The sequence below is a fragment of the Physella acuta genome, unplaced genomic scaffold (assembly GCF_028476545.2).
Source record: "Physella acuta isolate Inbredline_101_S28 unplaced genomic scaffold, ASM2847654v3 ptg001425l, whole genome shotgun sequence".
Lineage (NCBI taxonomy): Eukaryota > Metazoa > Mollusca > Gastropoda > Physidae > Physella > Physella acuta.
Genome location: NW_026732940.1, coordinates 144,908 through 158,800, shown reverse-complemented (window position 1 = coordinate 158,800; position 13,893 = coordinate 144,908). Strand labels below are relative to the sequence as shown.

The following is a 13,893-nucleotide window of genomic DNA, read 5'->3' as shown; positions in this document are numbered from 1 at the left end:
AAATTGCAGTTGAATTTTTCTTAAAACATCGATATTTTTTTCCAAAATCTTGTCAGAACTGTCAACATAGAGTATTTTAATAAACTCCTTCTATACTTTATTAAAACAGTTTTCTAAAACGCGAAATAACGGCTTAAACTCGTTTTCTAACATAGCTTTTTTACTATACAAAAGTGTGACGTCACACCATTTGACACTCCCCCCATCCCCCTCATCACACACCGTCACAAAATTACACACCCCCACCCCACTACGAGTGTGACGTCATTTATGGACGACCCCGAAGAATTATTGTTAAATTATTTCCCTTGTTGTGATTATTTGCCAATTCATTTTTAACTCAGTGGGAGGGTGTGCAAAACATAAGGGGGAGAACTCTGGGCTGATAAATATTAAAAGTCACAGGGATTAAAAAACTTGGGAAGATATTGATCGACGCGCCACAGCACTGCTTGTGCCAGTTGACGTCTGGGTACCTTGTAATTTTGCTCTATCTAATGCCTTCAAAGGCGGCCTAAGGGGCTCGAAGCTTCGTAACTTTAATCTCGCTACAGGCATTTGGTTTTCATGGAGTTTTTACAGTAAAGGTAAGGATGTGTAATATAAAATTAAAGTGGCTTGTAAACACAATGTCTCGTTATATATATATATATATATATATATATATATATATATATATATATATATATATATATATATATATATATATATATATATATATATATATACAATATACAATATATATATATATATATATATACAATATACAATATATATATATATATATATATATATATATATATATATATATATATATATATATATATATATATATATATATATATATATATATATATATATATATAATATGTATGTATATATATATACATATAGGGCCTATATATATATATATATATATTAATATATATATATATATATATGTTTGTCTGTGTGTGTTTGTGTTCCCTACATGTACATATAAATCCAGATGTTTATCTGTCTCTAATTTTTGTTTTATTATTGTTTTCGTTTTAATTATTTCATTATGTATTTACCGTCATATTGTCATGGACATGACTACCTTGTTGAATAATTTTCAAATCTGTTGTCAGTTTCCTAATCGGAAATGTTATTACAATTTGTTTTTCAAATAATCTAGTGCTTTAAAATAATTATACATTTTAACAAAATTAATTAGTTATTATTATAGACAATCTAGTGATCTTAAAAATAATTATATATTATAACCAAATTAATTAGTCATTATAAACACATACACACAATAACAGACTCACGTTTTCCGCACACTGAATTGAATTATTTTACTAATAATTTTTATTCCGGGCTGTTAAAATATATGTGGGGGGGGGGGGGGATCAAGCTAAATTGATGTCTCTGTGTGTGGTGAAGTATGGGGGTGGGGGCGGGGGAGTCACATTACCACACGTTTTCAACCATTGTGTTTGTTAATGTCGTCGTCTCGCCCCCCCCCCCCCCCACCTAAAACACACTAAAACTAATATGTGCTGTTGTTTCCTGATCAGATGAAACAGTCGTGAAGTCGTGAAAAAAATATTCTCAACAAATAAGCAATATCATATTATGATCCTCCGACGAATGTTCTAATATCTATAGAAAATTGTTTAGGAAATATAAAAAGTGCACTTTTTTACGCCGCGCCCATACTTTTACTTCCAGTTAAGCTCTTCTATACATGAGGTCACTCACTACCTCCAAGACGGGGGTCGTGGGTACCTATAGTGAGGATGAGCTGAGTGTATCGAAGCTTTATGTTTGAGAGTATTTCTACCCTAGTTCAGGCCATAACTGTAACCCTATTGCCTTAATCATGCCATTAGCTCTACCCCTGACGTTTATACTCCCGATTAACAAATAATCGCAATACCATACATAATGCTACGTCGAGAAGAAGAGCAAATAAAGTTGGCGTTTATCCTTTTCAACTAAATTGGAGCCACTTAAAATCAGAGTTGGTTGGTTAAATTTAATATGCCTATCTGGTTCAGTGGTTGGTTAAATTTTATATGCCCGTCTGGTTGGTTATATTTTATTTGCCAATCTTCATTGTCAGATTTGTTAACTGACAAGCTGTCCTAGATTATTCTCCTTCTTTGTACTTAATCGTAATATTGGCAGCAATTTCATCTAACATATCTGGCCAGGTGACTCCGCCTTCAGCCTTTTTATTCTGCTTCCATAGCTTTCGTTCATCTATGATACCAGCTGCATTCGTTTGATTTTGGACAGTGTTTCTTTCAGACTTGATATTTTCGGGGTGGGGGGGGGGGTAGACTTTCTTTGGGGGGGGGGGGGGGTTAGATGCCTGGAAGAAACTCTTATTTATGAGTTTTCTATCTCTAGATGGCTTGTTGTCCCCAGCTAACGAGCCTCATCTGCCTGGGGGTCTGAGCTCGGGACTTTGGGGTTAGTCATCATGAGCTCTCCCAACAAACAGCATTTATAATAATATAAATATAATAGACGTCATGCAAGCTAATCCGACAACCGTATCCACGTGGTGTGGATGTTGGTGGGAATCCTACTAAACGGTGGCGTGTATGGATTATCTTCACAGTCAGATATCCAACCACACACCCCCCAAAAAAAAACCAAAAAAAAAAAAACAATCAAACTCTTTTTGTAAGGATATAACTTGTACGTAACTTTTTTCCCCCTGCGGTTTTAATAGCGTTAATGAAAAACACACACGAGCAGGAGGGGCACAATGCAAGCCTATCTGTCGAAGGCGACGTCAAGTCATTTACAGGTTGTTAGGGCCCAGGTTGAAGTGTATGATCAATAAATGTCAATTAGGGACCAAACTGTTTAGAGCAAGTCGACGAATGTTTGGACGTTAATGTCCTTATCGCTTAGTACAGGATATCGACACGGAACAATCTGAGTTATGGGCACGGGTTTGTCCCAACCCTAATTGTTCATATCTCAATTGTCATTCAATGCCTCAATTTTATTGTTCATATCTTAATTAATTGTCGTGCAATGCCTTAATTTTATTGTTCATATCTTAATTGTCATGCAATGAATGTCTCAACTTAATTGTTCCTATCTCAATTATCATGCAATGCCTCAATTTAGTTGTTCATAGCCTAATTATCATGCAATGCCTAAATTTAGTTGTTCATAGCCTAATTATCATGCAATGAATGTCTGAACGTAATTGTTCTTATCTAAATTATCCTTCAATATCTCCCACTAATTGTCCATATCTCAATTGTCCTACCCTGTCTCAATGTAATTGTTCATATCTTAATTGTCATACAATGCCCTAAGACTGTCTGGCCCTAACCTTATCTGCTGCTATCTCCTAGGATATATCCTACCGCCAGTTAAATCTTTCATTAGTGGGACAAAATAAATTGCGACATAGGGTTCATTGCGCCTACATAACAGATGCACTCTACTTCGTCGGTCAATGATCGCTCCCACAAATTGACAATTTTGTAATTCCAATAGTAATAATTGCTGCTCTACCTCCTATAAACATATTTATTTACTAAACATATAAATTACACATTAAAACTCGTCAGTCTAAACATTCTAATTACACAGGTAAACGACTTATTCTAATTATACATGAAAATGCCCAATCTGAAGATTCTAATAACACATAACTTGACCAGACATAACATTTTAATTACACTGTACACACATACACTGATCCGACACACATAAAAATACAACGAATGCAGCAAGTCGTATTTTAAGAGAAATTTTAAGTTCATGTGGAAATAATTGTACATATTGTGTACTACGTTAGGTTAAACTTTAGAAATACAAAACACTTGAATTCCAAATGTGAACCTTACACCAGTGACTGTTAGTAATTTCCAAATATGAACCTTACAACATTGACTGCAAGCACAGTAAACCTTACAAAAACAGTTTAGCAATGTAAATGCGAAATACAATCCCTTTAAAAATGTACATGATTAAGAATTGAATTTCACAAAAAAAAATGTGTCGCTTGTAATTTTAACAGAATTTTTTCTGACAACGACACCAACCACAAAGTTCTGATATTTGAAATTAATTGAATACCTCCAGGGGTGTAACTAGAAACGTCGGATTAGCTGTCTCGCTTACGTCGTGTGTATTAATAGTCGGGAGTTTTAAACAAAAATGAATACTTTCAGATAGCCTATTAGTTTTGTCGTATTTACTTTCCTTTGAATCGATATTGGCAAACGTAAACACGCACACACACAGATGACTATATATATATATATATATATATATATATATATATATATATATATATATATATATATATATAACATTGTACATATTACATTATATATATATGTATATATAGTCATCTGTATGTGTGAAGTGAGGGTTGACTGCCCTCTACGAACAGTTTGAACCGAATAGCTTCATTCGTATAAACCAGTGGTTCTCAACCTTTTTGGAGATACCGAACCCCACTATGCGCATTCAACGAACCCTTCTTACTAGTTCTAACTTCTATCGTCCGCACTGACAAAATCCGATCGTGAATCTTATAAGCCGGGTTTGTGTCTTGACCTCTGCCGAATCCCTTGGGTCGATGGAACCCAAGGTAAGAACCACTGGCATTAACAAATACCGAAGAAAAGACAATCGTAAAACTGTTCGAGTCGAGTGAAGTGTTGTGTTACTTTGAAGTCGGAACTTAGAAACACCTTTTTTTTAACCACCGTGTTACAGCGGGCTGTCAGCCATTGAGCGTCAACATGCAAACTTCGCGTCAAACTTAGATAAACGTTTGTAACGGTCTCGTGTCTCGCTGGTTGATGTGTTTTTAACGTTCCGTGTTCGACACGTGTTTGAGCGGTCCCTAGGATGTAAACATTGAGTAACTAGCCTGAGCAGCCAGGCTAGGGGGTGTGGGGGTGGAGGGGTGTGATAGTGTGAAATGGGCAACATGGTGGGAGGGGGGGGGGGGGGCAGAAAAATAATGTAAGATATTTAGTGTTATTCGACAAAGTCAGAAAATGTAGTTTATCAACAACAAATATGTATCATTAGCACTCCCTCTTCAGTCCTCATCAAACACTTAGCTGCCTGGGGGGAGGGGGTGTAGGGATGGGGTGTGTGTGATAGTGCGGAAGGGAAAATAACCTAGATATTAATTCCAAAATATTAAGACAATATTTAGTCTTATTTGACTAAGTCAGAAAATGTAGTTTATCAACAACAAATATGTCTGATTTGATTAAGAACTCCTTCACTTTCCAATAAACACTTATCTGGTAGATGATGGGGGCGGTGTGTGTGTGTGTGTGTGTGTGTGATAGTGTGGAAGGGGGCAACATATGGGGGGGGGGGGGGACGAAAAATAATATAAGATAATAAGACAATATTTAGTCTTATTTGACTAAGTCAGAAAATGTAGTTTGCCAACAACAAATACGTCTGATTAGATTAAGCCCTCCCTCTTCACTCTTCAGCAAACACTTAGCTACTAGAGGGTGGGGGCGGGGTGTGCGGGATAGTGTGGAAGGGAGTAACATGGGGGCGAGGGGGGGGGGGGAAGAAAATAATATAAGATAATGAGACAATATTTAGTCTTAATTGGCTAAGTCAGAAAATGTAGTTTGCCAACAACAAATAAGCCTGATTAGATTAAACCTTCCCTCTTCACTCTTCAACAAACACTTAACTTCTACTGCCATATCAGATGATTGGTATAATGGGCGTGGATCGATATGTTGCCTACAATAAAGTTACACACCAATGCGCACGACATAAGGGGAACAATGAATATACCTAACACTCGCTTGTAAAAAAAAATGTAATAACTATTCCAGGACTCTATTTGTAACTTAGCCGGCTATTATAGGACTCTCATGATAACTTAGCCGGCTATTCCATAACTCCCATGCTACCTTAGCGGGCTATTCTGTGACTCCAATTGTACCTTAACCGGCTATTCTAGAACTTATATTGTACCTTAGCCGGCTATTTCAGGATACCTATTGTACCTTAGCCGGCTATTTTAGGATTTATATTGTACCTTAGCCGGCTATTCCATAACTCCCATTCTACATTAGCCGGCTATTCCAACCCTTATTGAGCCAGATATCGCTATCCCAACACTTGCGTGCCTGGAGCCATTCCGATGACATTAACCCGTTAATCTCCCAAAATCTCCGAGAACTCTCTAAGAGACACACAGACGGGTCTATTGGATCTATCCACACGTATTTCACTGGCCCGCGTGTAGACATAATCGTCGAATCAATCAAAGCTATCGGGTCGGTAAATAAATAAGATCATGAATTTATGTCCGTGACAATAGCGACCAGTGCAATATTGACACTGGTCTTCGCAACGCAGACCTAGCATTGCGCATAATCGCGTAGGTTTAGTGCGATTGAGCTTAGCATTGCGCATAATCGCGTAGGTTTAGTGCTATCGAGCTTAGCATTGCGGGCTATATCTGGCTTAGTTCTGCCTAGCACAGGGGCGGAACTACCATGAAGATAGACTGAATAAATGCCACATCACACATGATTTTGATTCTTCTTAACCCTCGTCCCCCATCGTCACGAAAGTCAGGACATCACTCTCTCAAGGTTATGACGTCATTTATGTCGTCGTCGTCCCCGTTCTTTTCACACACACACACACACACACACACACACACACACCACACACGCACGCACGCACACACACACGCACACACACACACACACGTAGGCTATAGCTAGCAATAAGAGGATCTATGGTGAAGGGGGGTTGAGGTTATTCTCGTTTACAACGTTTGAAACCCTTAAAATAGCTGAGTTTTCATAATAATTCTCGCTGTTTTATTGAGGCAAACGTTCTCAACAATTAGAGCTAAGTACGCCAGGTGCTAATGACATTAATCAATCTGATCTCATAACAATGGGTTAATAGAACAGATCATATCTCAGCTCTAACGAGCCGTGGTTGAATATAGCATGTTATCATGTTCATGTACACAGGTGCTGTATGGTCTAGTTGTATATAGGACGTTATTATGTTCATGAACACATGTGCTATATGGACTAGTTTTATATAACACGTTATCGTGTTCATGAACACAGGTGCTATATGGTCTAGTAGCATATAACACGCTATCATGTTCATGAACACATGTGCTATATGGACTAGTAGCATATAACACGCTATCATGTTCATGAACACATGTGCTATATGGACTAGCAGCATATAACACGCTATCATGTTCATGAACACATGTGCTATATGGACTAGTAGCATATAACACGCTATCATGTTCATGAACACATGTGCTATATGGACTAGTAGCATACAGCACGTTATTATGTTCATGAGCACACGTGCTATATGGACTAATTGCATATAACACGTTATCATGTTCATACACACAGGTAAAACACCTGCGTCAATGCAAAGGGAAACAGGTGACGTTGATTACTTATTGGTCTAATGAAACAGTTTAATATGGCCTCGAGTTCCATTACATACGTGATTTAAGACATGGAGAACCTAGATCAAAACGAGAGACGTTTTTAATTACATTAATTATAACTTAGTCATTTGGTTTGTGTCACTTCTCAGTTCATTTGTCATAGCACTGAGCAACATATAGCTTCAAGTATAGAAGTACCACAATCATACAACTAAAACATCATATAACTACAAGTATAGAAGTACCTCAATCATATAACTAAAACATCGTATAACTACATAAAACTAAAAACATTATATAACTACAATCAAAGAAGTACCTACATGACATTGCTATAGACTTCATACAACTACATAATCTCATATATCTATAAACATCATATAAATACAAACTTATACAAACTTCATATCAAATAAACACTTAAATAACAATAAACATATCAATGCCAACATCATATACGTACAAAAATCATATAACCACAAATATATAAATACAAACATCATATAAATAGAAATATATAACAACAACTTCACATCAATACAGCTACAGAGTAGATACTATATAACAACAGACAACAAATAATTTCAGACATAATGTACGTAAATTCTATAATGACATACATCGCATAATTACACACTCCATATAAACAACACATGACGTCATAAATTAATTATTGAGCACACGGACCAGGCTTCCCTGACAACCACATTCACTCACATCTTAATAAGTCGTCTCGTAACCGCCAATCACTAAGCTCCTAATTAGCATACCTTCTCATGCTTTTCCCATACATGTTTATTTCATAGACCGGTTGCTTGATCCCTAGTTTTCTCACACGATCTTAAGACGTCATCGTGAATAAATAAACCTTACATTCGATTCTGTATCGGTTGTGAATGTCGAATTTTGTCTAGATTTAAAAAACAACAACACTGACCTGCCAAATATAACGAAACAACTAGACATCAGTCTGCGACTTCTGCAAATAAAAACACTATGTCTACTTAGAGTCCGTTTGTAATGTGCCCATTTTTATTAGCCGTTTTCGATTTTTTGCATATATGTCATTCATTTTACATATGGTAGCATTCTCTTTAACTAAACTAGAAACCAAAAGAAATAGTTTTTTCTCGTAGACTAGCTGTCTTATGGTTTAGGAGTAGGGTTAGGGTTAGATACAAGTATGCCTATGCACCCAATTTACTATCAAACTAGTGTTGAGTGGGGGGGGGGGAGCGGACAATGGTTTACGTCTATATTTTGAATATACATTCTATTTCGTTGTGGGGGGGGGGCAGAGTTTCTTCCAGACATCTCTTTGGGGGGGGGGGGGGGGGGCGAAGCCCGCCGAAAATTTTTTACCGCCCCCCGAACGAAATGAAATTTATATAATTTATATAGAAAATATATACTTTTAACAGTGTCCGCCCCCCCCCCGAAGAAAGTCTACCGCCCCCCCCCGAAAATTTCAAGTGCCCCCCCGGAGAAAAAAGTCTGAAGAAACACTGGGGTGGGGGGGGAGGAGGGAGGTAGACGTGCTTTCTGGTGGGGGGCGATGCCTGAAAGAAACGCTATACTCAAAGATGAGCAGATATTAACTTTCACCCCCCCCCCCCCCCTCTTCAACGTATTAGTAACCAATAAAATAGCTTCAACCCCCACCCACCCCCGGGCTCATCTAATAAAATATTACTAACCAATCATCTTGACTGATCAACATAAAGTAACACAAGCTACAGCAGCTTCATTTTTTTTTAAATACGTCATAAAACCGAGAAACGAACCAATCATCAATCGGTTCGTGTTGGATGCGAACGAGGACCAAATCTGTTGTACACTGATCCGCCCCTTCCCATGTACGTGAACGTAATTTGTGTGATTGATCGTGAACACCTAACGCAGAATTTCAACAGTCCAAACGTTAATAGGGTTTTAATCGAGATACGTGGGAGAAAACTCTCTCCTCTAGGGGATTCGCCTAGCTTTGATCTAACTGAAGTCATGGCTGATTTCTTTCGTGCGATAGGCCCACCACTTGTTCACACACTGGCCAGTTAAGCGTTTAATTTCTGAACAATGTTATTGCCAGGTGGCGTGCCATGAACGAACCATTGAACAGGCTTACTTCCCTACCACTATTTCTCTCTTTAAAAAATACCGTAGCATTTTATTAAAAAATATTTTGAGTAATTTGTAATAATTTTGTTTAAATTCATATTGAAGCGTTAATACACATTAAATGTTGCATGTAAAACTATTTTTTTACCAACATAAAAATCAGTGGCGTCATTAGCTCGGTGCGATAATTGATTGTGTCGACCCTCTGCCTCAATCAATTTTCGACCTGGCGTCACCCCTCTTCACTAAATATTTTATTATCTTAACTATATAAATCATGGTTTTGACAATTCCTTATACGCTTTTTAAAATTTGGTTTCACCCATTAAACCGTCCAACCCCCCCCCCCCCGCACCCGCCTAGCGTCGATGATGTTTTAAATATACACAACACAAAAACATGCAGGTATTTTGGACGTTTCTAGATGTCACCCCCCCCCCCTAATACTTGAAAGCCTAATAACGTCACACCCCTAGTTGTAAGGCTAATAACGTCACTCCCCCCCCCCCCCACACACACACCAAACGCCCATTTTTAAGGCTAATTAACGTCCGCCCCACCTAACCACCACTTGTAAGCCTAATAATGTCACACCCCTACTTGAAAGTCTAATAACGTCACCCCCTCCCCTCCACCTAACCCCCACTTGTAAGCCTAATAACGTCACACCCCCACTTGCAAGCCTAATAACGTCCCCCCCCCTCCCACCACTTGTTAGCCTAATGATTTCCACACAGCACCAAATCTTCCTGCAGTCGACCGAACTAAATTCAATCAAGGAACGTCCCTACAAACGATCCATTCAAACGCGCTGATCTGTTCAGAGAAAAAAAGTGTAGACCACGTCAAAGATCTCCCACCCACCGTTAGACCCTCACTGAATAAGACGAAACAACTCGAGGATTCGGCCCTTATGACGCTTCGCTGATTTTTTTTTTCAGCTTTTTAATTAATTTGACACTTATGTTGATCAAATTCAATGATTGATTTTTTTTTCTATTTTAATGTAATGCAATGTAATTTGAGGCGATAAAAAAATACCGTTGGTGTAGTCTTGTAGTATTGTAGGCTAATTTGGACAAAGATTCTCCTTCTTTGCGAATTCCAACTCACACTGGCACATAGGCCGTTTACAACATTCTTCCATGATTTTCTTTCCTTTGCTATTTTTTTCCCATTTCTTTCCGACTTGTCGCGATAATTCTAATTTTGTTCTCTACTCCTGGTGCTTTTTACAATGGGGTCTTCGTTTTTACTTGATCCATGTGGATTCTTTGATACGCCTTGTCTGCTAATACTTGTAGCCGGTTTCCTAAACATTAGACCTATACATCCCCACCTTCTTTTCCGATGTCTTGCTGCACTGGTAGCTGTCCTGTACTCTCCTAAAAGCCTACTGATGTTTTAGATTTTAGGTACTTGGACAAGGGGTATCCATAAATGACGTCACGCTCGTAAGTGGGGGGGGGGGATGGGGAGGGGGGGTCCGTAATTTTGTGACCATGTGTGATGATGGGGAATTCAGATTGTGTGGCGTCACACTTTTGCATTTATAAAAAAGTAATGTTAGAAACTGAATTTTAGCCGCTTTTTTCCTCTCTTTTTAGAAAACTGTTTTAATAAATCGTAATAGAAAAAAAAATCTGTTAAAAAAATAATTGCAATTTTGAGGGGGGGGGGGGTTGCTGGCTGAGGTGTGACGTCATTTTGGGGATTGGGGGGGGGGGTCTGGCTTTTTGTGACGATGTGTGACCGAGGTGAAGGTAAACATCGTTTAAAAAGCGTTTCGTAATTTATGGACGACCCCAATTAAAATATCTGGTCAAAGATTACAGAAACATACTTTAAAAACTTTTAATAATGTATGTTGATCATGTTTAAAAAAAACGATAGCTTTTTAATATTTTTTATTTGTTTCAGAGGCAGTGCTTTCCTTACGATGAACGTGGACAATGGTTCAATATTTACCACGCGATGCCAGCCAGCAGTTCTACAACTTCTGCCTTTTTCCAGCAACCATGCAGATTCAAACACCTCGAGAAACCCTATAAATAGACATGAAACCAGCAAGAACAAGAATTTCCCTGTGCTAGCGGTGACCCGGACAAACACCGAAACAGCTCGGTCACAAAGCGCATGCGTCAAACCACGTGAGTCGTCACAGGCGTATAACTTAGTAGCGTATCACGCAGCTGCCCAGCGGAAAAAGCTGATAAGGACACATTCGGAGCGGATTTTACGGGGTAATAAAAACAGGCCCGAGGCTAAAGATCTGAAGTTGTATGCATCGGTAGAAGGAAGTGAGCAAAAACATGGATTAGATAACTTTAACACAAAGACAGCTGGGCATCTAGAGTCGTCTCCCAGTAGACAGTCTGTCAGTAGGCAGGGCAAGGTGCCAACAACTTTACCAACAACCACGTTTTACACGTCGGAGGAACCTCAGCTGATGATTGAAGACGAGGTTTTACAAAGTGCTTCAGTGCCGGTCAAACCTCTACACAGTATGGAACCTCAGACCAGCACCAGACCTGAAGGCACTTTCAGAAGGTTAAAGCTGAACGTGAAAGAACTTCCGCGCAGTAAAACTCCCATTCCAGACAATGACCCCGATAAGCTTAACATAAACCACGTGATTGCGTTCTTGGACATTCAGGATCACGAAGAAAGTTCTAGAACAGACAAAAAACACGACACAGTTGCGTCACCCGTAAAGTATTTTTCTATCAAGAGAACAAGGGAGATAACGTTTGACCAATTAAAGGGCAGCTACTCCGGCGGTGTTCCGGACACGCCCACATTTACCAAATCCCAGCCAGCGAAGACGCCTCTGCGGAACACAAAATCCAAAACCACACACTCCCTCCCTGACCCGAATAACCAACGTAAATGGCCGCCGGAGGGTAATCGTTCACACAGCCACCACTCCCTGGCGAAATATTCGGACTACACCACCTACAACATCAACTCTGACCCTTTAAAAAGGCCAGCCTCCCTCCAATGGCGGTCAACTCCTAGATTCGAACAGTCAGAGAACCGGATCAAAAAACCTTTCCGTCTTCACCGATTCTTGACCCTTGTCCCAACAGTTTCCAATGAAGTTCACAACAACCCAAGTTCGATAACTCACTCACAAAACAACAACAGATCGTGTTGAATTCACCGCGGGTCTAACCAAGCTATCTAGTCACACTGAAGTAATCGTTCCTGATACCAAAAGAGTTAACGCCCCTGAACCAAGTCAGGATATATTGCCCATTACTGTACATACATTTCTACAAAAAGGCTCGCTGAATGCAATGAATACGCAAGACGCCCAACAAAGCCGGAATAAAACGGCTGTTATTTGTTTACCGACCGCTTATCTCGATGCGGATTCGGATGACGAGAGTACTACTTTTCCTGCCGCAAACAAGCGGAGTAATACGCTAACTGCGCAGGTCGCTGAAAACGGTGTAAAAGATAAAGGAACTACTTCAAACCTCGCTGGAAAAATCCACCGACCGCAGTCTTTCAACATCCACAACACAATTGTAAATAATAAACCCCCGATCGTCAGACCAGCTTCTGAAAACATTGCAAATAATAAACCAGTAATAATCAGGCCAGGTTCTGAACATTTGAAGTATGAAACAAATATTTCAAAAACGAATACTTTTAAACAGATGGATGAGATGGCTGCTAGTAAAACACGATTTCCTTCACTTACAAATTTCTTGACAGAAGATACGAACTCACCAATCAGGAACCCAGCGTTCGAAGGTACGACAAGTCTCATCTCTTCTCTACAAGTTTTGGACTCGCCCGAATTTTCGCCAAAACATCGCCACGAAGCTTCTGACTACTTTTTTACTCGCGCCGATGCCCACAGCCAAAACTATTACCTAACGCCCAGGGATAGTCAAAATCCGAACCAAGTTTTTAAAACAAGTTCACCAAAGTCACCCAAAAACGAAATCAAATTATCTTTACGAAAAGAACGCACCAGAACCAGTGCCGACACGTACATGACCGATTTGGAAACACACAGCAGCCCTTTCAAAAAGACGTCATAAAAAGCACTTCATAATCAACAGCAGTTTTAAATAGACCCAAGCTTTAAATTCCTAATACCTCATATTTATTACTCGCAATTCTGATCAGGAAAAGTGTGTTAAAGTATTTTTAAAATACGGCAATAAATCAAACGTTTCGCGTTTAGCAATGATCGCAATGTCTTGAGTATTTAGACTCAAGAGTCACCGTGACTTCAAAGTCTGACGCAAATATCTGTCGAAGCAGACAGGACGGGCCGATCAACTAATTCTAAAATCAATAAGCTTTCACACAGCAGA

The 13,893-nt window shown here is 39.0% G+C and overlaps 1 protein-coding gene across 1 annotated transcript; it reads left to right on the top strand.

Moving 5' to 3' along the window:
• The first annotated feature begins 456 nt into the window (after positions 1-456).
• LOC131927635 (uncharacterized) lies at positions 457-13,326 on the top strand. The gene is made up of 2 exons (XM_059283383.1): positions 457-587; positions 11,480-13,326. The coding sequence occupies exon 2, from the start codon at positions 11,499-11,501 to the stop codon at positions 12,714-12,716; it is 1,218 nt and encodes a 405-aa protein (XP_059139366.1). The 5' UTR covers positions 457-587; positions 11,480-11,498; the 3' UTR covers positions 12,717-13,326.
• Positions 13,327-13,893: the final 567 nt, after the last annotated feature.